The sequence below is a fragment of the Falco biarmicus genome, chromosome 2 (assembly GCF_023638135.1).
Source record: "Falco biarmicus isolate bFalBia1 chromosome 2, bFalBia1.pri, whole genome shotgun sequence".
Taxonomy (NCBI): Eukaryota; Metazoa; Chordata; class Aves; order Falconiformes; family Falconidae; genus Falco; species Falco biarmicus.
The window spans coordinates 86,031,225-86,057,058 of NC_079289.1; the positions used below are offsets into that span (position 1 = coordinate 86,031,225).

Genomic DNA, 25,834 nt, shown 5'->3' on the forward strand with positions numbered 1-25,834 from the left:
CTTAATATTTATGAAAAGCAGTAAGAGAGGATTTTGTTGTATTTTGTTGTTAAAGTAGCATATTTTTGTGTTGAAAACTGGTGACAATGAATAGCAAATCTGGTAAAGAGAGACAGATAATTTGAGTGCTCTCATGTAGTTTCTGTTTCTCAAGTAACAGAAGTGGTAAAAGTGTGGGCCAAAGGACCACCACCCAAGGTATGGATTAGCCAGGTCAGAAAAGGTCACTGTAGAATCATCTGAAGGGTTTCCATTGAGATTGTGACAAAATCAGAATTGGGGAAATTAATCTGTGGTATCTACTTGTTAAAGTTACCAATATCCTGGGGAAGAAAGAGAGATGGATTCATTGTGTTTAGCTATGGGGAAAAAACAGGTGAGAAAATCTTCTGAGTACCTTACTAAAAAGACAAGCTACAGTTTCTGGTCAAGAATACTGTATCCTGGGTTCTTTTGTTAACATTTCTGTGAACACAGTTGGATTTCAAGCACAGACCTGAGAAATAAACAGGAATTTATTTGATGTGGGATTCTCATTAATTTCTTCTTAACAGAAACAGTCTGGCAAGGTTCAGAATATTTGCTAATGGCTCAGGCAAAAATGGATAATAAATATTGATCGTATTCACAAACTCCAAGCTGGACATATAAATCATTATTTGGATGCTCAGGCAGAAGTATTTCTTTCTCTACAAATGGGTTTCTAAAATCAATGCATTATAGAAGAATTCAGAATACTTCAAAACAGTGTTACTTGCTAGCTGAAGTAAGCATATACACAGCTGAATTTAGGCACCACAATTTGTATATCTGAGCTGTAGTATTAAAAAGACAACATGAGTTTCTGGGGTGAGTTGGGGTAAATATTACTTTTAGTTAAATTGTACAAATACATTTTAACTAAATCTGTAATCTGTCTCTGAATGTAATCTTTTACTGATTAGTCATATACCCAAAAAACCCTTGCATTTTTATTTTCTGCTTGGTGATGCAGTGAAGTTCCAGGCTACTTGTCACATTCAGAGCAACTACCAATGCTGTTGAAAGTAGTTAGGTCTGGATGAAATATGGAGGACAAAGCTACTGTTTAGTCAATCAAGCTCTTTACAAGTTTATGTCTCCTAGATATAAGTAATGTGTCTGTCAATATTAGGCTTGGAACTTACCACTTGAAACTGCCATTAACTACTAAAAAAGACTAAAACCAGAAAACTGAACTTCCATTTGAGATCATCACTTAAACGTATTATTTTGATTTCAGTTATCTGTCTAGGGAGATGTTTAAATTTGAGTTCTTACTGGTCCTTGGTAGCTAAATCTAAAGAATCTGAAAAATGCAGTTCGTTTTTTTAAAATGAACAGAAACTGAGTTTGAAAATTACAAGTATTGAATCCATATATGTTCTGTCAAGGCATTCTCTTTCTCTAAATGTTTTGTATATCCCATATTATCTTGATAGATGTAACAAAAAGAACCAAAACTCAACCCAAGCCAAACAACAAAAACAAAGTTAGAAGTTCATTTTGGGTTTCTGTCAGATTTTTCTTATGAAACTGAAGGGGAAAGTATTTATTTTTTTCATTTACATATTTTTTTCTTTTACTCACAATTTGTGTAGGAAGCCTCAATTAATATTTTTCACTTTTCCTCTGGAAATCTAGGGTCTATAATAAAATCAGAATTAATGGAAAGAAAGTCGGCACACATGACAGAAGGATATACATTGTCTTCCTTCAGTTATAGATCTGTAAGCGCTAAAAAAAAACCCAACCAAAAAAACCCACAAACAAAACCAACAAATTTTTACAGTGAGCCAAAGCTCACAGCTCTGACACTTTTATATCAGGCAAACTTCTGTAGGTCACCTGAGGATGGTTCTGTAGTCAGTTGTTTTGATGAGGATATATTTTTTTGTGTTCTTCAAAGCACAGTGGACAAACGTCATCAAACAAAGATTTCTCTGGGGCTTTTCTGTCTCTCCATCTCCTTCTAAGAGTGTATCTTATACTTTAATCCTTCATTTCTAGCTGTTCATTTTCTTTTCTGGCATCGCTGCTGGAAATGAACATGCAATGATCTACAATTTCTGATTATCTTGTATTGCAGGATGATCTTATTTTCAAAATATGAAAGATCCATGACAGTTACATGAATGATGTAAGGTAGTTCCTTATTTGACATACACTAGATCAATTTTGTTTACTTCAGAGAAGCTGTGACAATTTACAGCATCTGAGAATGTAACCAAATATCTCCTAAGGTTATGACAAATTTTTGTTTTGCCTTGATCTGCCAAGCAGGGGAATGGGGGACAACACCTAAGAATCTTAACCTTCAAGGTGACATATTTGAAACAAGTCATGTTCAAACCTTCTTTACAGCCACAGAAACTGTTGCCCTACAGCAATGAAAATAAGCGGAATAAAGAAATTGAGTATGAAAGGAATTGCAGTCACATAAAAGAAGCTTTTTTTGCTTTTGCTTCAGCATTGTCTTTGCTTTTGGGTGTTTATGTCACGTGCTGGTGACCTTGAGAACAGATATATGAAGAGTTTTTCTTCTTTTGGATAGTAATAATTTTAAAATGTCATTTTTTTTGACAACTTTAGAGAATAGTGATTCTAATAGGCTGCTACCTCAGACATAGTTTAAGCAGAGAATGAAGATTAAAGCCCACATTTGAAAGCATGACTTCTAAATTCTAGCCTGGTTTTACTTACTGTACCCTCTCCAAAGCTAGTATTTCTTGTAAAAATGGAAATAACACTATCTTTGTGAAGTCTTAATAGTATGAAAAATGAAGTGTTTTATAACCATTATTATGCCTTCACATCAAGAATTTTTTGTTTATTTTCAAAGCTCAAAGTATCTTCTGCTGTGACAGCTGAGTAAGCTAGCCACCTAGTGCTTTAAAGCATACAAAAGGGGTACTACGCACTGGAGTTTGTGATGAATTCAGTTCTTGTCATATACCACCTGCCAGGGCACATAACAGATCTGTAATGGGTTTCTTACCTTTTACTGTGAAGTAAATGGATTGATAGATTAGGTCTGAGACCAGTGAACTGTGGAATCAGAGGTTTGCTGGAAGGAGTTTATTACTCTTTAATATTATTCTTGGTCTGGTGTCAGCCAAGAGGGATGAGCTAGATTATCTGAAAGTAAGCCGGATGCCAAAATCAGCATTCTCATTTATCCACCTTAGTCTTCACAACATCTACTGTACGTATTATGAAGGTTATTGTAAGTGCCTGATGGAGACATATTTTTGTTTTGCTGCCTTTTAATTTGTCTGCTGGTATTAGAACTAATTACTAAACACTGGAGAGACTATTTCACTGTTTACTGCCACAGCAAATGAATTTGTTGTGCTATGTGGACAAAAAATAAAATAAAATTGAGTGACATAGCTATAATTTGTGAACATTTTCTGTACCACCAGGAAAAGTATAGGTCGTCTTAGCTTGGTTGATCAAGTGTAGACAAAAACAGATGGGCCCAGAAAGTGCAGAAAGACAAAGTCATAACAAGGTTATAGTTCATGGATTGTAACTTGCCTTGAGTAGTAATTATTCATAGATTACCTGTGATGACATTAAATTTTCAGCATGTCAGTGCAATTTAGTTTGAGTTCACAGTCAAAGCTATAACAATTGTTACTATTGTTATTCGTGGGATGGAGGGGAAAGGATCTTGGAAAATGAATGCTACAGTTTGATACTTGTTCTTTCAGTTTGAAATTAGAATAGTACAGCCAGCTTTTTGAGGATCAAAAGGTTGACCTTTTCCTGAGTTTGCTTTCAATTAATAAGTGACCTGATACCCTTAAGTGTAATAAAGTGTGATGCTATACTAAATTACCTATGACAGTTTGTCATAGATCGCTAATGAGGTGCAGTCCACATTCATGTTATCGGCCATACTGACAAACGGTCTCATATACAACAAAATGAAGTTTGATGTATATGTTGATTGGATGAACATAGGAATGTCAAGCTCTAAGAAACAATTATATATCTGTTTTATTCCTTTTTGATGTTGCTAGTAGCTATCACTACTTAAAATTTTAAAAGGCAAATTTACTAGCAGCGTAAAGATAAATTGCTGTTTCCCAGCCATGCTAAGCATACAGGATGGAAGATGTCATAAGACAACACAGAAGTACAACAATGCTGATGACCCTTAACCTAAAAAAATATTTTAGTGCAAATTGTATTAAATTTTATATGCCTTTAGCTTTCCAGTGCTGTTGAGTAATGTTTGAAACTATTTTTCTGGGTATTTTGTTAGTCTACAGTTTAATTTGAAGGTCAGCTGTTTGGTGTTGACCATTGTTTTCAGTCTAACTAGAAAATAATATGGATATGTAGATTATAAACAAGATGTATTGAATTATTCCTAGTGGTAATAGGATAATACATGATATATGTATGATATAGCCATATTTCTATACTTTCTAGTGGGTCTTTTTTGTCAATAGTTGTTAACTATGTAATGGAGAGGGTTGTTTAACTCAATGATAAACTTACTAATTAACAAAACCATGAAATTTTCATCATTTAACTCATGTAGGATGGACCTGAATGGGGTTACATTTAGTCTTTCTGTTTGGTGTTTCTGTCTTATTTTCTATTGCTGGAGCATTCTGGGGCATCCATCTCACCGCAGAGAGCTAAAGACTCCTGCTGCCCGGGCACACTCGAGGATAAGCTGCCTGTTCCAGTCTATTGGGGAACAGAAACTTATTCTCAACAATTGCCCACCTTAGTAATGTTTTTGTTGGAAGAAAATAAATTCTATTTGTTAATAAATTTTTGAATTTCTGAGAGAGCAATGGAAAGAAATTTCGGTTCCAAGTCAGTAATGTTGTCCACATTACAGTAAAAAAGCTTCTGCTCCTAAGCACAGGGTGATGTAAGAGTTTAAAAGTCTACCTTTTTTGTGCATGGGGATCTGTAAGGTTTTGATGTGTCCCCTTTTCCAGTTTATTATTCAAACAGGCGAAACACTCAAGTTCTTACACCAATAAAGAAGTTGAGTATTCACAGGGGCTGAAGAGGAGAGAATTATGGAAGCCATCCTGAAGGGGACTATTTTTCTTTTACTTGCTGGTCTGTAGAAACCCACATTTTTTCTGAAGCTGAAGAAGTAGGAAATACCTGTATATTGAAAAGCACAATTTGTTTCATACGTGGTGTGGAACATTAAATAGAAAATATGGTTTGTTATTTACATGATCAGCTAAAATCTGGATTCTGTTATCATGGAACTAAATCGGTTATCTATTATTTTCCATGAATAAAATTGGTGAAGTAATATGTTCTGTAATTTAGCCACTTTCTATAAATTGAATAATATGATTCAGAATTTGGTTTCTTTTTTAAAATTTTCATCTTTCTTCTTAAAGATGATGATGACAAGTCTAAACAACCTTATATATAAATGGTCTTGTAGCCTAAACCTGATGTGTTATACACATAAATACAGATATCTTTTAAATATAATGGTAAATCTTCAGTTGGATTGCATTTTCTGTCATTTAAGAACATTGCCGTGAACTCTTGTTCATAAAGCAGGCATGAAAACCTTGCATTCAATTAGTAAGAAATATAAGTACATTCACTAGTTGCACACTTTTTGCAGGTTGTGAAAAGAGAAACTGAGTGTGCTTTTCAACAAAGAATTCCATAGATAAGTAGAAATGGCTTTTTTTATTTGGGCTTGTTATTTGTTTTGTCTTGTTTTGTTTTTCCCAAGACCATAAGAACTAGCTTTTTGATTTCAGGGAATATTGATAAAAACGGGGGGTGGGGTGGTAGTGGTGGTGGTGGTTCCCCTTTGGTTCTTCCCCCCCCCCCCCCCCCTTTTCTTAAAATAAAGTTTTCTTACAGATCCTTCAAATAAGGTAAACAAGAAAGTATGGACTAAAGAATTTGTAGCCTAATGTGAATGTCTGAATTACTTCTACATTCCAAGCAAGTAAAAGAACCCCTTTATGTTGTTTCCTATTTTTTACAGGCTACACGTAGTGAAGGTTTTCTGGCTATATTGATTTAAAGCTATTGAGATACTTTAGATGCTTTGAAAACAATGGATTGTGTGTGTTGGAAGACAGCACAATAGGAACTGGGCCCTACAGCCTACTCAGTGATCAGAGGCAACTTTTATCATTTTAGCAGTTTCAGATACTAGTTTTTGTTTACATGCTATACTGTGAGTCATCCTAATGATTGTCATCAGAAAGAACTGGAGACTATTATAAAACATAAGGAGACATCTCTTTTTTTTTTTTTTTCTCTTTTCTATTTTTTTGTTACTTGATGTCATTTGAAAGGTGGATTATAATAGCTCTGTGAATATCTGCAATCAAGGCTAAGTACAGGTTTTCACAGTAGATGGAATAAAGTGAATTGGTTTAACTTACACTGAAAGATTTTGTTATTTCCTGTCTATAAAATAAGAGATGGTAACAGATCAGGCTTAGACTAGCAAATAACTTCTAGTCTGATTTAAGATTAAGATTCATATGAGGTGAATATTGTTATGGTATGATACTCTGATTTTTTTATTTCTTTTTAACTGTTGCTTTAAAAGGACTGCATTTTACAACCTTAAAAAAAATATCCAGAGATTTGATATAATTGCTCATTTCTTCAGTTTAAAATCTATTTTTTTAGAAATGCCCATTCTTCAGGATTTATAAGAACAAAAAATAAAATCAGATTAATGCAGTTCTTAGGAGCAAAACAGGAACTGAAAAGTATGTAATTTATCCCATGTCTGAAATATCACCAAGGGAAAGCTATAGCTGATCAGCTGGTTTTGATCTTAAAGAAAAAATAATTTTACATAGCATATCTGGTTTTTTTGAGGTGGTGGACAAAAATGTTTCAACTCCATTAGTTTTTTTGGTCATTCAAGGTATTTAGTGAAAGAAACACAGTCACTGCATCTACTAAAACTTCGAAGCAAAGATAATTTGCAAAATAATTTTTCTGAAATAGAAGTGAAGAGCATCACATTGAAAGAAACCCTAAATAGACTTCAACCTTACCTGCTTTCCTTTCCAGGACTTAATACATGACCCAGTTCGTAGATGATCAAACAAACAAAACCATCAAAAAAAAAATCCCAAACAACAAACAGTAGATGAGAAAGAATATCCACTTTTATCAAAAATAAATACTTTAATGTATTCAGAATAAGCCAAATAACAGTGCAGGTTTTTCTGTATATAAGCATTAGTCATAACGGAATGCAGGTTTTGTTCCTGAAAACTAGGATATTAGATGTGAATCCTCTGAGGGAGCTTTATTATTATACAAGCTTTTAATGTAAAAACCAGAAGAAATAGGAAGCCACGTTGTGAAAACTACCTAACAGAAAATCCCTTAAAATATGGTCATAATTATCTTTGCCATTGGTCCAGATGATATAGATTATAATAGTGTTCTTATAATGTTATGAGTTCTTTTGTGGAGAATATATTGGTAGTCAATAATAATTTATTTTACATCATTTATTTTACATTGAAAAGGTTAGGAAGAGCGTGTTTGATCTCACTTGCAAAATGCAGATGAATGACTTTAAGAATCTCTAGAGCAGTTTTATGTAGATTTCTGGATACACAAGATACACAGTTTTAAGAAGGGAATAACCTGTTTATTTCATTTTGCATGAGAACATATCAGTGAATGATTTGGGTCAAACAAAAGGTCTGTATACCCTCTGACCATGTACATTTAGCCATCTGTTAATGCCTGAAATCAGATGCCTAGAGAAGATATTAATGAAGGAAAGGTAGTAAGGTAAAAATATACATGATATCAAATATTACCTGGGCAAATTAATAGAAGAATAATCTAAAAATTACCATTAAATAGAAAAAGTGTGCCAGAAATCATTTAAGTTCATGGAAACTTTAAGCGCACAGCATCCTGTGTCAAGGAGTTGAGTGTGGAAATTCTGCCCTACTGAAGTACAGTTTCAAGCACTGAAGACTGAAGGGTCATTCACTTAATAAGGGCATAAGAAATTCCCAAGCTTTGGTGAAAGTTAAACTGTTGTTGTGTTAAAGGCAAAACTTAAATTTTTATTTCTAAGAATAAAGAAAAGAAACAAACACAACCTGGCTGCATAAAATTATGATAATTTAACTACAGGGAAGATGCTGGTAATTCCTACTGTGTAGGTAATGTAGACTACCAGACCAGTTCATCTGGCCTGTCTTCAAACCAGTGAGTCTCACAGACAATGAAGTGAATTGGGAAGGCTCATCATTGCTTAGTTTTACTTTCTTCTGTGAACAAAGAGCTGATTGAGGGAAGGATTTTGCTTATGGAATGATTCCATCTGTAAAAATGGATGCATATTGATTTAACTTCACTTATACGTGGTTTGTAACATTCTTTACTTGCATACTACAGTTATTTTGTGTTTCTCCTATTGAGAGTAGCATGTTTGTGCAGCAGCATACTAGATGGTCCTGGTTCCCTCATTTCAGGGGCATGAGGAGCACACTATAGCTTCAGCCTGGCCCCAAGCCTAGGCTTCCTTCTCTTGCAAATGAAGGGGACAGCTTGTGCACAGTTAGGTCTTATCACAGTGTGGGGCCAGGATGTCATCAGGGCATGCACTCACCTCTGGGCATTCAGAACCACTTCTGCGTCCAGCAGGTTAGATGTAGCCTGAAACATTTTCTGGAGAAGCCTTTTTCCCTGAAACCCAAAAAAGCTATCCTTTCAACTTTGGCAGCCAAGCTTGCATAATGTGAAGATAACCAGCCCCCTCCTCTGCTACCCCACAGGCATGTGCTTTGCATGGCTTATTTTGTTGGTTTATTTTCAATTTATTAACATATAAACTCCAATATATATTTTCCTCATTTATAAGCAAAAGAGTAAAAATGAACCACAGTGTTATGTGCCCTCCCCCCCCCAATAAACCACTATGAATAAATAGATGCAGTAGCACTGCATCAGTAAAAGGACAATTTTAGTGCTTCAAATCCCTGTTAGATGGTATATTTGAGTATGATACTCTATAGAGAGCATTTTGATCTTGTCACTTTCCATGGACTGGAAATGGCCTTGCTTAATTTTCCAGCTGTTCTATTTTCCTATGCACAACTCCCTACCCCATAGGAATATTGTAAAATTAAATTACTTGGTGATATTAAAACAATCTGAAGGTGTAAAGCATTGTAAAAGTGGTTAGTAATGCTGTTTTACATTATTTCAGTAGTCCTGCACAGAAATATATGATTGCTCTCTTTTTATTAATGACAGCACCAATTTTCTTTGTCTTGTTAAGTATTAATAAATACTCTCTTACAACAGTATATTGTTTAGTCTCATTTGAAAGGATTAGTCATTCTGAAGTCCCTTCAAGACAAAAGTTATGATATTTAAAATGTTGCAGCAATCAGGCAATAATTACAAAATATCAAGGGCTCTTGTGACATACTACTGAATATTCATTCTTCTTTTCCTTTAAGACAAGTTTTTGAGTATATTTAGAACAGTTAGGATTCTTTCTTCTTTATACACGTTAGATTCTAGCTCTATCTGTTTTACCTTAGTTTTGGTTTTCCAGGTGTGTTTTAGGCTTAACAGTAAATGACAGCAACCATAATAAATATAATAAAATTTAAATATAGTTAAGTTGGAAATTCATCACAGTATTATTTGTGGATTTCAGGCTAGGTTGCTCATCAACATGGAAAAACTTACAGGAAAGGAGGTACTTACAAAAATATTGGGCAGATTTCCTAATGATAACTTTCCTTGCTTGTCTATTGACTGTCTTTCCTCTTCCTTCTTTTGTTACTCAGAATCACCCCAACAGCAACTTCTGTGACCCCAGTCATTCCTTACTTACTTAGTTCTTACTGTGACTGTCTCAGAAGGTAGAAGAGGTAAAAGGACAATTTGTATGATACTTTGTCTTTGCAATTTCCCCCACCTCACATGAAAGAGGGGCAACAGATCCTGGAAGGGTTTTGCAAAGAGAGGAAAAACAGAAGAGACTTGCAACATTTGACAAGCCTAATTTGTGTTTGGTGGGATGAAGTGAAAAGGGATTGTCCTCTCATCTTTTAATGTTTCCATGATGTGTGTTACTAATATTTTTCTGAATAATGCTCTATGTGCTACAGCATTTATCAGGTTAAATCCCAATCTACTTCAATAGCATCTTTCCATCTAAAACAATAGTGAGGAATGTTTTCTTAACAGTAAACTCAAAAGGCATCTATGAATATCAGTTGGGATGTTTGTGCTGCTGTGATATTTCTAATTAGGGGTAGTAAAACCTAACCACTTTGTACATTTATCTTATTACACATGTATCTTATGCTTCTAGATAAGAAAATTTGTAATAGTCCTATTTACCATACTCTTGGGGTTTTTTTCCCCCTCTTTTTTCTTTTTTCTTTCCTCTGATACGAACTGAGTGGATATCTATTTCTGCTTTCATAACAACATCTCCCTACAAATGTCTAAATTATCTTGGGTAATCAACATTAAACAGACTTAATAAATCATTTGATTATTTCATAGAAGACTCTCCTGAATGTTATTACTCTAAATATGAAATTTAAATATCCATTTCTAAATTTATCTTTCAAATCAGAAATCCTAATACATTTTACACATTTTATCAAAAGGCAAAAGCTGGCTTAGCTTCCTCAGAAGATATAATAACCACTATAGTTATGAATAAATATCATGCTAGTAGTCATGAGAATTCCTGATGCATTATTATTATTATTTTAAAGGCTCTTAAAAGTTAAAGGGGTTAATGAACAGTTTTAGTTCTATCCATACATTGACATTAGTCATAAGCATGTAGAAAGAGTGGGATAAATGTGTGCGTTTTCTCACTGTGAGTTGTTTCTTTTCTTTGATTGTTTTATAGCATTGAAGTCGCACAACATTTAAGTTGGGGGTTGGATATGAATTTGAAATTTCTTTTTCCACTATGATGTCAAATGAATTGGAATTTATTTTCAGGCAGTTGCATGTTGGGATTTAGCTCTGAAAGGTCCAATATGCTATTGCTTTTAGTCTTGCTCTTCTTTTCCATTGCAACATTTTCTAAACAAAGAATATCAAGTATGATAAACAATTAAGGTGACTGGCTTTTTCAAAAATTTTGGTTAAAGGGAACATCTTACATGTTCTGGTTAAAATAAGCTTATGTCTACTGAACCTGGAAACTTGACTAGGATGCTAGATATCTCTTTTCCTCTCACAGTAATTTAACCTGTTATAATATCATGTATATAGTGTCTAACAATTTTCTGTTGATAATTACTACCTCAAGACACCAGAAAATTACAGGGTGGTTGTTTTTTGTAAGTATGCGTGATCGGGATCTGCAATAGATTCTTTTTTTTATTTATTTTTTTATTTCTGACCTTAGTGGAGTCTGAGGTCAGGTCACTTAATGTCAGTGCTGATTCACCTCGGTCTGTAAAACCCATCAGTGTGATGATATATGCCATCCTCATTTGACAAGAATGTCCTGTTGAGCCAGGAGTCTATTGAAGCTGAGCAGATCTCAACTATTTCCCTCAAGACCTCTTAGCATTTGTTGTAGCCTATAATCTTTTCTTGGCAGTCTTTTTGAATTGATATTTCTTTCCATAATCTTAGTGGCAAGACTTTGCTATGTCCATGCCCAACTAATATCTACAGTAAAGGTGTTTCTGAACTTGCTATAAATTAAGTACCTTATTTTGTACCTGCTTAAAAAGTGAGGATGAACTAGATTGTATTGATGACATCATAAATCATTTAATAATAATCCATGGGATACATAAAACATTTCTATTTGCTTTTATATTATTCATAAAGACTTCAGATGTGTGTTCATAAGGCCATATTGCTGCTCTGTTTGCTACATATTAAACTTTACACAAAGAATTAAAAATATTTATGAAATACAACCATGCAGGGATAAAACCTCTATACTAGTTAATGAGACCATAAAATAATAATTAAATACATATATGTATGTTTATATACAATATATATCATACTATCTTACCAACCATCTCAAAATTCCTTTTTATTATTTTTTGCCATATGATTCTGGAATATATTAGTCATCTGTTTAAGAATTTATGCCAAGTACTTTGAATATAATCACAAAATCTTAGAATGGTTTGGGATGGAAGGGACCTTAAAGATCGTCTAGTTCCAACCCCCCTGCCACGGGCAGGGACACCTTCCACCAGACCAGGTTGCTCAAAGCCCCATCCAGCCTGGCCTGGAGCACTGCCAGGGATGGGGTGTCCACAGCTTCTCTAGGCAAATATAAAAAGTGCTAACTGTCAAGAGGTAATATTGATCTAGCTGAATTATCAGATTTCCTATAAGGCACTTTAGGCAAAACCTAACACATTTTTCCACTATGCAACAACTATGTAACTGAGAGGGATTTCACATACAATGAGTAATGGTTCACATAATGTCACACACCAATGAATGACAATTCTTTGGACTCTTTTAAACTTCAGTTCCAAGATAGACACTGCCATTGCATGTCAGGTGTTTCATGCATGTCTATTAAGGAAGACTATAGGGACCTTCAGTGGTTTACTTTTTGCTTTCTATGAGATAAAAATTATACTTTAATTATATAGGCCTGTCTGTATTGCAACATGCCTATATAATTAGAATTCCTAAAAACAGAATAGCATGAAATAACCTTAAAGCTAAGCCTCCTCTTCCTTTTTCCCTTACTCTTGCCTTGCATTTTTGGGCCACTTTTCTCAGAGTTTTAAAAACCCCTTTTCAAAAATTCATCATCATCATCATTATGCAGGGAATGGCCTGTTCTGATACTGACCTTAATAGCACATTGAACACTGTTAACTAAGGTAAATCCCACGATCTCAACTTTTCTATTAACTGCATGTTTCTTACAAATTAAAAGTTGTCACCTCCCTCAAAGTGCTAAACCAGGTAACTCTTGAAGAACAACTAAAAAGAAAATCAAGTTTTTTGTTGTTTTCTGTCAGATATGTCAGCTCAGTACTTGGCAGTCAAGATCACTCACTAGAACTGAAATACCAACATCGATTTTTTTTTCTATAATTTTTAACAGAATAAATTCTATGTTGCTAGGAAATGCTATAAATATTTGGCTGTAGATAAAATTCCAACCCATTGTAATTTATCTACATCGTGTAAAGGTAATGCAAAAAAATCCCTGTTTATTTACTGTGGAAGTAATACGGTTTATCTATACATTTATTGTCTAACTTGCTACTCTAGTAGCTTACAGCCAGAAATTGCTGTTTGATACCAATTTAATTACTATGTTGAAATATTTGATCCAATTATATCCATTTCTTCTACTAAACAAAATGTTAAGGTTTGTGTTTGGTTTTTTTCATTCCTATAAAAAACTCTGTGAGCAAAACCAACAACAATTCAAAGTTTATAGCTTGCATTTGAAGGTACTACGTGTTGTATAAATATTTGTCATTTGTTTCATTGCAGTGCCTTTTGGCTTCGTTTTGCTTGTCAGGCATTCTGGCAGATGACAGTTGTTAGAAGCTCCGCAGCCCTTTCGTGAATACTTCTGGGAAGCTTCTCTCAGACGTAGGCAACAGCATGGAAGAAAGTATTGATATGTTTAGTTCAGCTTTTGACTGATTGCCACTGTGAGCTGATTATGCATGGAAGTTGAGCTTTCAGTACCGGGCATGGTTTTGAAAGTAAAGCATTCAGATAATGTGTGATGTTTGGAAAAGGAGAGCTGCACAAAAGGATGGTGAGACAAAGTACCAGGCAGGAAGAGCTCTGTCACATGGAAAGACCAGACGTGGAGCCAGGACCACTTTATTTGCCAAACCATGAGAAAAGATTGCTCTTACCTACGTCAGACAGGGTTTATCATAACCTGTAAAGTAACATTGCGTTTCCCTGAGACACTGCAACAGCATGCCCAGCTCCGTGCTGAATAGCACTGTGGCCTGCCATTTTCTCTTGGCCTCCCAACAAGTGTGCCAGGCTCTGCTTTCCATGGGGAAAAAAAGCTTTGACTGACAGGCGTAAGGTAACTGCTTAGGCAGGCTGCCAGTGCTGCAAGGTGCACGCTGGAGTTTGCTTGTCCCACAGGCTGTAGCCTGAGGGTTGGATCCTTACTATCTGCCGTAAACCAGGGAAAGAACAGTTAGGGCATTGTACTTTTATTTAGAAATCATTTTCCTGTCAAAATACCCCTCATTAAGAGTTACTGAAGGAATCATACTGTAAATCCTTGGTGGCTGTTTTTGGATTTCTGGAACTGAGTAAGAAGCAAAGATAAAGAAAGTAAAACTGCGGACTAGATTATTTAGCAGAGGTTTAAGGTGGAGTGTCTTGTGCTTAAAAATACCCTTGAAAAAGGAGAATTGCTAGGATAGTATAAAGCCGAACGAATGACAAACAGTTATAAATATTAAATGTAAACCCCACAGAGATATTCAAAAGACTGTGACATATACAATCATATTACCACAGAAGAAAAAGAAAACAAATTATTGGAGTGGAGGATATGTATGTTTGCTTTTTAAAAAGCTAAGCATCCAGATGAAACAGGAAATGATTTGGTGCATTGGTTCTGTGGAGAGCTTTAGTCTTCTGCATCAATGGGAAAAAAAAAAAGAAAAAGTTTTGTTTTTTTTTTAAAATAAAAAATAAAATTTAAGAATATTACAAATACATTTTGAAGAAGTTAAAAAAAAATTACTAGCCAAAAACCATGCCAAGGTTAGGTCCTGGGAAGCTTGTAAGGAAACATGAAACTAGCTACATAGCAAATAAAAATCAACTATACAAATTTTTAGTAGCCTTCATCTTCCCCTAATAACAGTTATTATTCCAACTTTGTCAGGGACAGTATGTCTCGTAAATATTCACTGTTTTAAAGAAATTACATAGATTTTATTTTAAAGTCAATATTGAGTTTGTTAATGAAAATGGCTCGTTCAATTAACTAAATGGCATCCTAAACTCAACTTATATGAAACTCTTTCTTACACAGATTGTTTTACATTAAGAAATGATGCATAAAAAGTAGCTTCTCCCGCTTCCATTTTAAATCATTCTTTGGTAGATGCTCTAGGGATCGCGATTTTAAGCAGACAAAACTTTCTGAACAGTGGCTGTATGAACTGCTGTTTTATGCAATCATCTTACTGGTGTTATGGAAGTGTCAGTTATGTTTTTAGAAGCTTGCATTTAATAGTTATTATGACTGTTGTTATTTCTTTATCATACAAGTCCTGGCTTGGACAATATAAAAACCTGTTTTCAGTCCAGTTATGTTGCAGGCTGATTGCAGTATAGTCACCTGTCTCCTTTTTCCGTATATTTATATTTTTGCAGAAATGGAACAGTAAAGCAGAAGCTGCTGCTTGTTTTATATTTAGTAAGGAAAGCAGTTAATACAGAAAGCTATACATTCTTCATTTCTCTGTATGCAAACAATTGTGATTTTTTTCAAATTTGACACTACCAGATTTCCTACATTAGACGCCTACTTTCATAAGGTTTTTTGTATATCAGAGGGACCCCCCAAGTAGGACATAGCAGAAAAACATTGTGACCCCCCCCAAGTAGGGTATACCAGAAAAACATTGTTAACAGCCTTCACAGATACCCCACAACATACTTTTGTTCATATTCATTGCAGTTCGTTATAGTTTATCATGTTATGCATAGCAAGAAAGCTAAATTTTAATCCACTGTCAGGTTCATAAAAATAAGATCCATTTGTAAATGCTGCTCTGTTATTGAGAGGTTGGTGCGACAGCCAGCAAGAGAAAGGGGTACCTTATCTGATATTGGAGGGCAAATCCCACAGATTTCCACTGCTGTTAAAATACTGGAATTTGGTATTTCTTTTCTTCCCACGTATCATTAGGAAAATTCTCTATATATTCTTTTTTGGCAAATGACATGATGTTGGGAGACACAACTTCTCATCTATATTCCCAAGCAGCTGGATAATAACTGAATAATCTTCTCTTTGGTAATTTCAGGTAAATAGGAAATGACCGTGACATTGACTTGTGGGAGAGGATGGAAATATTCAAAATCAGGCATTGGTCACTTGAAATATAATATATGCAAGTAATTTCAGTGGCTTTCCTTACTTTTATCAGGTCACAGCTGCTGATAATGATGCCTTACTAGTAATATAATTTATCAAGTTCTTTCATTTGCAATAACATTTCTGACCTCTGCAAAATGATTCCCCATTGTTCATTCTTCCTTACTTACTGTCTCTACCTAATTGGTTTCATTTTTTTTTTTATTTTGAGCATTGTTCCTGAGTTAAAGGTTCGAACTGTAACTCTACAGCTATTATTTTAATTGATACTGCTTTAATTGAATCTGCTTTTTAGATATTCATAAGGAATTAAACAGAACAAGGACACAGAATATGATTTTACATCAGGTGACATACTTTATACAACTTCTTCCTCCCTTTATAATTATTATTATTATCATAATAATTTGTATTCCTTTCCATCTGCTCAGCTCTAATTCATCTCATAGTGCATGCACACAACTATGCAAATAGACTGAAAAATAACTATCTAAAGCTAAAGTAGGAAATGGCAGCGGAAAACTGGAGCGTGTGAAATGATCAAGGAGATCTCTTCTGCCAAGCTGAGCATATGTATCGTTTTACACCAAAGTATTCAGATTGGGGTGGTGATGAAAGAACATAATATTATGTTCTTTCAATATATTAGGCTCCTTGTGAAGGAAGATCATCCAAGGCATGTGGTTCAGATGGAACAGAAACAAGCAATACAAGTAATTTTAGAATATATGAGAAGAAATGAAAATATTTAGATTAAGATGTAGATTTTTAAAATATGTAATTATTCAAATTTCACAGAAAATTCTTGTTATGAGAAATGTTTTCCTTTCTATGCTGGTAATTTATTTGTGTTTTTTTTAGTATTTTAATGAGAAGAGCAAATATAGGAATAAATTAAATAAGTGGAAAATTGATAGTTTACGATTAGAATAAAATTAAGCATTTTGAAGATCAGTGTCACTTGGTAGTTGGTAAAATTAGGCTTTTTTACTGTTTCCCAATTTAGAGCTTAAATCTTTTCTATTATTCTGTTACTAAGCTTCCAATTAATATAACTTAATTAACACTTGAACTAAAGTACAGAATTTTAGATGCATCACATGTTTTCAGATGAATATTTTGACACATATCACTGAAATTATATAGTCCTTTGATGTTGAAATCAGATTTTTTTCTTTGAAGGAATAATCCATATTTTTATTGTCCTTTGCACTTGTAAATTTATTTTTCCCTTTCATTGCAAACTAATGTATATTTTAAACGTTGATCTGCTGCCAAATAGGGCAAAGTTGAATATATATAATTTGTATGCAAAGGACTAAGCTACACTTTTAGAAAGATGTTCCAAATCAAGTTCTCCTTTCTTCAATTTTTTCTTTGCATCCTGTCTTCCTTGCCAGCCTGTTACGCTGCTTAATCTGACCTGTGTTCAGTCTTAGGCAGATCTGGGGCAAAACATCTCCCATGCTTGCCCTGGTTTTACTCTTTTGCAGGCGTTGCCTGATGGCTGCTGTTTCTATTGGTCTTCCCCCTTAGAAAATGACATCAGGTCTCCTCTGATAAAACTTAGCAGTCTTTCTTAAGTAGGAGGGAAAGAGATAAGATACCAAAGAAAATGAGTAGATGCCACATGGTTACCCTGAGACATCAAATAATTAAAGGAGGAAGGGGGCCAAAAGCAAAAACATAGAAAATAGAATTGGAATGGGACATTAGCTATTGCCTACTCATCCCTGGAGGCATCCAAGAATTTGCAGGGAGAGCTCAGAGACAGCAGGGCAGTGGGATGGCTGTAGGTCCCACCAGCACCAGAATCCCACTTCAGGGGTGGAACTCCTGGAGCTGTGAGTAACAAGCTTTAAAGACTGAGAGTAAACAGGTAAGGAAGATTCTGGAGAGCACCATCTCCTTGTGTTCTCCTCTGCCACAGAAAGGGCATAAATCTGGACACCCAGTCGTCATATCCATGTCCATTAGTCCGTGGAGAGTTTCCCAAATTACGCTTCTGGTGAGCTGCAGAATTAGGTCAGGAAACAAGCTGTCCCCCCAGAGACTGTCTGCAGCAGGACCTCGGCCTGATAGGCAGACTTGTAATTACCTTAAACTCATCAGGCTCTAATTTGATTAGCCAGCTTGACAGTTTGATGCCAGAGTTTATTAAAAAAGAAAAAAAATAAAAATAAAAGCAAGCAAAATCCCTGAGATCCCAAATCTAAGAATCTGATTCTCACACAGTGGTATGTAACATGTTACCTGGCTCTTACAAAGTATTGCCTTGTTAAATGCTTATCCATGCTTAACTGTAGTCTTAACCTGAGTTTGAGGTAAGTCCGTTCTTTATTTATTTATTTACTGTTCTTTTTACCTCTATGGTAAAAGTAGACAACTGTAGATTTCTGTCTGTAATGAGCTGGTACATGTTTACCTAGATTTCTTTTTTATTTTTATATTAACATTATTACAATCCTATGTTTTTGCTACAATCTTAGAGCAGAGGCCAACTTGTAAGAAGAGGCTGCATTTATTTATATCACATTTTAGCTCTTAATATAGGTGGGATTTATTTTGTTTTCTTTTCTTGCGTGATTATTTTCGAAAACAGTAGGTTGAAGTCCAGACTATCACCACAACCTAATCTTTCATCTGCTTTTCTGGACTGAACGTACCTCAGAATGGAATTGTTTACTTCCTCCTGCCCCACCCCCTATTCCTTCACCCACCCCCACCCCAAAAAACCCCAACCCACCCAAACTAGAGATTTTTCTTTCTTGTGATAGACCAAATATGCTTGATTAATGTTGATTTGAAGAAAATTTATTTAAATTTCAGATCTTCAGAAGTCAGCTTGGATTTTTATCTGCCTATGACTACCAATGTACTTTCAGTAGTTTCTGTGGAACTTGTTTACATTAATATTAAAGCTACTAAACACTGGAGATTAACATTCAAAAGTTGTAAGAAAGATGAAACTAATCTTCTGTGAAATTAGGCCAAGGTCTGCATAGATATTGAGTTAACACATAAGGGAAATGAATGCATTTTAATTGTTTTTCTTTCATATCTGGAGCCATTCTGGAAAAGCAGAGGTTTTTATTATATTTCATAAGATTAGGAAGATAGAAAAAGTAATTTGACTCATGGGTCAGTTTTTATTAAATAGGATATTAGGGGGTGGTTCTAGTGAACAATGGAGATAATGTAATATATGGCAAATCAACTTCTTGAATTACAAATGTCATTTAAATACAGTCTAATAAACCATATGCAGAGTATATGTAGAGGTGTTATTTTAGTACCAACAAATCAGTATCTTCAAACCAAATTTGTAAAGAAAGGTAAATGTAATGTGTTCTTCCCATTCTCTCAGCTGGTGGTTTGGGTACTGTTTGATTTGGGTTATTTGGAGTGTTCTTGGTTTTTTGGTGGTTTGTTTTTATTTTAGTAACCTTCGTTGCTTTCCTATCTCTGGGGAGTTTAGATTTATTGTCTTCTGTAAAGTGCTATCATTAGGGATTAGAAGTTAGTATGCAGCAGTAATACTTCTGTAGCCAGGCAATATGATGGTAATGCTTCCATTAACACTGTTTAACTTTACAAGGAATTTCTGTTTTATTGTGTGTATCAGAAACCTCACGTTTGCTACTTTTATGAGGGTTGCTTTAGTAAAGATGTGTTTAAAAACAATGAATGTTTGGGAAACCTTATTTTTCTTTATATGGAAGGCTAACCATACTTCTTGGCTGATTTTAATAATTAATGGCCATTGTTTCTTATCTCTGCCCAGGCCTTGTATTTGCTGTTGTGATTTTTTTTTAAAAAAAATACAGATGGTTTTTTCCCTAGTATATGTTTGCAATGTTGCCCATTGTGTAGTAGAGTTACACCTCACCTCCCTACCTATAGAAAACAATCTGGGCATGACAGCATGGAGCTTTGTGTTGGCTTATTTATTTTCAGCCTGTTCCTATATTTACTCCAAGTACTTCAGTGCTGTTGGATTTGAACTACGCCATTCTCTGATTCTTCATTTCTAATATTGTTGGCACAGAAAAATGTGCTTAGTTAAAAATCTGACTGCTTTGAATGCAAGTAAGAGAACCAAGTGGCCCAGTCAGTACTGATGATATACTTCATTATTTTTCTTCACTGTGTGAGTCTGCTTTGGCGTATTTGGACTCAACTGGCAATGTTAAATATCTTGAAAGAAAACACATGCTCATAAATATTTAGATTCAGGAGGTTGAGAAATGTTAGATATCATTAAAACAATCAATTTCATATTTTCACTATGACTTTTCCTGATTAAAAATTCACCTTTAAAACAGTTTCATATACTAGAGGTGATAAATTATTTCACATACACAAAAAAACCCCAAAAAACAAAAGAGAACTCTGATGTTGGGGTATTCATTTTGTTTTGATTTGGTTGATGTGGTTTAACTTTGTTTTAAGTTTTTGTTCGTTCTTTGGGATTTTTTTTGGAAAGAGTGTGTTTTGTCTGACTCCTAAGATATACCTACCATAATAATTGGATTGGTGGGTCTTTACTTTCTTTCCCTTCTTTCTATCAATGTATAAAACTTGTATTTTAACATTTTATATAAGTGTATATATGTGTAGTGTTAAATTGCTTCATGTTACTTTTTTTCCCCACCAAATCATTGGCTTCTGGTATTTTTTTTAGGTGTCCAAAGATCTTCCAGAGAAACAAAAAGAAATAGAGATTCTGCTAAAGGATTTCATCGAACTTGATCAACAACTAAATCAGGTGATACTCTGGGTAACACCTGTTAAGAACCAGCTGGAGCTTTATAACAAAGTTGGTCAACCAGGAGCTTTTGATATTAAGGTAAATTTTCTTCCATTTCAAAAAAGCATCAGGATATTTAGAGGTCAAAAAGTCAGTTGCAGCATCAGCTGTGCAGTTTCTATTAACAATATAGCTTTGGGACAGAAGTTGGCAGTAGTCCCCGGAAGTTCAAAGTTCTATGAATTAAGGAAAACTTTTATTCTTTTCCATTAAACGTTTTCTAGTGACAGGGCAGTTTAAAGCTAATAGTTCCAAGGTGAAATATAAATATAATCTAGTCTTTTGTGTTTTCATATACATGAAACAGTAACTCCAAAAGCAGATACATCAGGTTTTAACACAAAGCAAACTAAAATATAGAATATCAGTGCTGGACCATTTAACATGTTGCATTCAAGTTAATATGACTACATGAAATTCAGAATAGTTAGTGCCATATCACGATTCTCATATTGCAAGTAAAATTATCTAACTGCACAGGTAACAATTCAGCAATCAGTGTAGCTGATTGTCTAGTAATTGTGAGTAAAATATTTGTAATCTGGTCCTTGATATGTATTTACATATTTTTTAAAAAAAAGCCCATATATGGGTTGGGTGAGGCCAGAGAAATTAAGGATGAGAAATACACATTAAGAATCAATTCGTCTGCCGGTGTACACTTAGACCTTTTGACCTTGCATTTTGTCTACACATATATGAGCTTATCTTCACATAAACTTGGAAAATATTTTAAATACAATAGGTTACTGAAATCCATGAAATGTGTCTGGTTTATAGTAGCTGAGCATCTTGTTCACCTAGATAAAGATTAAACAGAAGACACTGAATTTTGTATTGATTTTGATGATGCAATTTTCAGTGAAATAAAAGGAAAAAAAGGATTTAAAACATTTCTTGCCTTGCATGAAATGGAATGTTACCTCCTTCTGAAGATGTGTAGTTTTGCTGAGCGTGTTAAATTCACTTTAACTCAGTTTCTTTTAAAGAACTGTTTTAATGCCAAAACACTTTTTACGTCATACAATCACGTTATGTAAAACAGTGAATGTCAAGTCCTGTTGCAGTCCTATAATTGACAGAATGAGTTCAGGAAGACATTAATTTTTTAACAGATAAAATTAGTATAGTTCTTTGCAAATGTTTCTCTATATACTACATAAGTGATGAAATTTTGTTTTCAAGAACATTATCTATCCTTGTTTTCTGTATTTTAACAAAAAAAAAAATGTGATTCATCGATTTGTTCTTATATTTTTTCCAATCTGTTTCCTTTAATTCTAGATTGATTCCACCATTAAAGTTTATATAAAATAAAAGCAGGGCTAAAATTCTACAAATTCTGACTATTGCTTTCCATACTGTTTGTGAAAGAAATGATCTGCTGGGCTCTTTCAGTCCTCTTACGGTGATGTGACAAGAATATTTCTGAAAAACTGTTGAAAAAAATATCTGTAGTCCTGAAGCAGTTGGGATGAAATCGAGAGAGGTAGGGGGAACAATGAAGAGGCAAACAAAGAAAGGCAAATAAACTTTCTCTCTGTGAAAGACCCTACCGTATTTCTTCCATGGATAAATTTAGATTACTTAGATTTAAAGTTTGACCAGTTTTGATTGTAGATTAAAAAGCTAGTTGTTTATACTATTGTAAGGGCTGTAAGCAGATGAAGCGTGTTAGCTTTTATCTGCATGTTAGCTATCTGGCTGCCCTTAAAAGACATCGGCTTAAAATTTTAAAATGTTGTTGACTGATGATTTACCTAGACTTAATTTTCTTCAGGGAGAGAATGTTTTACATTAAGGATTCTATATTAAATGTCTGTGAAGGCAAATGGGATTCTTGAACGTTTTTACGGTTAAGGATAAGCATAGTAAAAGTTTTGAGACTGTTAATTATGACAAAACATACAACAAATATGAGTTGATAGAATGCAGGAAAGCAGCCTATTTGTGATTATATTCAATTTTATATTCAACTTCAAACACATATTTCAGATCCATGTTAACATGCTGTCCTACATTGGGTCAAGTATGTGCATACACATGCTCTTGAATCATTGTTGGCATGATTATGTTTACGTGTATTTTTAAATTACTATCCTGTATAGCTAATGCTACCTTTAAAAAAGTAAGGACACCTGCATGATTACCTATAGGAGGGATATATTCAACAACATCTTTTACTCTGGTGTTCCCAAATGCTATATAGTATTCAACACATATTCTACCACCATTTTAATTCCTCCAACAATATCCAAAGAACACTGAAGTATCTTCTCTAGCATTTAATAATTCCATTTTTCAGAAACAAGCACAATTCTGATGATCGCCTAGTAGAACAAAAAGGTTATTGTTAAAATAGAAAATATATGGGATGAGAAATTTTACAAAGAATCTTTTTTGATACTCTAAGAATCTGGAAGGTATGAAGAAGAGGTTTAAAACTTAATGATCACACTTGTGAGTATAGCACTGAACTAAAAAAGAGCAGGCTCATATAACTCCTTAGGAAAACCAGACTATTTTTGTTACAGAATTTGACATAATGGCTTGCAAATTTTAATTTTCATTTCAATTGGGACATTGTCTTTTATAAAATTTCTCTCAATGTTCTTCATACTATTACTAAGCCTGCAAGTTAATGTTCTCCTCTTTCCTCCTCAGCTGTTAAAGTCCCTTCCATTCTCTTTCAACACCCCCTACCCCCCCCCCCCCCCCCCCCCCCTTTTTTCCCTAATGTATACTTGGGAAAAGAGTTCCAAAACTAATGTGAGTGGAAAAGATTTGGGCATAGATTTTAAGTACTGTGAGGATATTCACTTCTAAAAGCCATAAAATACTGAGTGTTGGAAATTTTATGATCTCAGATACAGGTGGAAATCAATGGTGAGAACAACAGATGGGGTGGGATAGATAGGAGAGAAAGAGGACAGGAGTATGTGTTTGTTTTAAATTAATGCATAGAAAGTCTTTATCAAGTTATCAATCTTACATTAAAATAATGCACCTGTTTTAAAGCAAGTTTCTTGCATTTTTACTTACCTGTAGAAAATTTCAATTACAAAAATGTGTTAGCTGAAATTAAAACTTGATACACTAACCAAAGCTTATCTAAAACACTAATTAGAATTATTCTGACAGAAATCTCCAAAATGCAGTAATTTATTTATTTAAAAACTATAGCAAACTTTACTTTTGGCATCCATCTATAATATGGTAATTAACATCAGTTTCCTCCATAAATCAGGGGATATAATAAATGCATGGTCTTATCAGAGAATCTCATTTAGCTTTTAAATAATATTGATCTATATAATATATGCATAACAAATAGATAAAGGGGAATATCTGTGGACTTCACTAGCACAGTTCATACTGATGACTTGCAGTTTCTGTGATTTAAAAACTGATTTAAAAGTGCATAAGTATTTCCACTTGTGCAAAACTTGCATATTAAAAGTAGGTGAGAACTCCATAAATTTTACAGTTCCTTAGAAGAATGATGAAATAAAAGCACCATCAGTGTTAACTTTTAAGGGTGGCACCAAAGAATTTCTGTGAGTAGCAAAGGTGTAACCAAAGGAGAAATTGTTACATATTGTTACAGAAAGCTTCACAAAACCGTAAGATTTTCAAGACCCAAATACATAATTGTGATTGGTGAGAGGTAGATTAAAATTCCTCCTGTAGATCTTACAAGTACATCTATATTAGTAAGTAAAAAATGGTCAGGATTATATTTTGGTTTACAGGCCAACTGACAGAGCATAGCTTACATCCTTGCAGCAGCACTCTTATCCCTAAAGAAGATATCTGTATCCTGTTGCTGCACCTGTGGCTCATGCTAATCCCTGACCATGCCTGCGCAGTATCTCAGACAGTGCAGTTTGGCTCATGAAGCAATGCTCGCAATTTAACGGTGTGGGCAATCATGCTGCAGCGCTTGAGCATACACCCTCTCCCCATTTAGTTCATTTCTCCTCTCATCACATGAAAATCGAGGGAAGGATGAAAACTGGTTATATGAAAAAGAGAGGTTCAGTGTCACTGACATAATTCATTTTTTGTGTAATTTGACTTCATCATACAGTCCCCTTCTGCTTTCCATTCATAGCTGTATGGATCTGTATGTTCTCGAACCAGAGCGTTGACTATGTGCTTCCATGTACATGAGGTTATAGACATGATGGCACTCGCTCTAGGGGCAGTAGGACCACTAATAATGCTAAAATCTTCCATTTAGCAGTTCCTAAAGAGTTTTCTCTTATGCCTCTGCCCTTGTACATATCCTTGCAATGCTAAATCCAGACTGGTACCACTGTTGACTGTGATTGTGTCCACCCAATGCTCTGTAGCCTGCCTACATCCTGGATTTCAAATTTCCAAGTGGTGTCTTGCCCTTGGACTAGCATAGGATGTCTTGGTGTGTGTTCTTGCCCAATGTGATATAATCATTTATTTAAGAAAAGGCTCTCTGGCTGTTACCTTGCTGTTACCTTACATTTATTAACCCTTTATTAGAGAGGCATTTGTAAGTATGCTGTTATCATTGCTCTATGCTTGTTTTAAAGAATCACAGCACGGCTCAGGAAACACCTGACAATATAATTTTTCTTCATAATTTTCTTGACCATAATTTAGAGACTGCAATGCCACAATTAGAACCCAGGCTTTCAATTGGGCACAACATTTAGCAGTGGTTTCCAAAACCTCAGGTAGGCTCTAATAACTCACTCATTTCTCACTTAATAAATAAGAGTAGAGAAAGGATTCTTTATTCCCAAGATTTAAAAAACTTCTGTGGCAGTATTTGCTTCACTTATGTTGTTAATCCTTAATTACAGTTTTCTTCTACAAACAGTCAAAGTTGGGGTTTCTTTTTGTTTTTGTTTTTGGTTTTTTTTAATTAAAAC

The 25,834-nt window shown here is 34.5% G+C and overlaps 1 protein-coding gene across 14 annotated transcripts in view; it reads left to right on the plus strand.

The window, feature by feature from the left end:
* The window catches only part of DMD (dystrophin), a 1,162,034-nt gene that overhangs the window by 755,773 nt on the left and 380,427 nt on the right, over positions 1–25,834 (plus strand). For all 14 annotated transcript variants that reach the window (XM_056326975.1, XM_056326977.1, XM_056326978.1 and 11 more), the window contains one exon: positions 20,796–20,960. In XM_056326975.1, the coding sequence (XP_056182950.1) occupies positions 20,796–20,960 (165 nt within the window). The remainder of the gene's footprint in view (positions 1–20,795; positions 20,961–25,834) is intronic.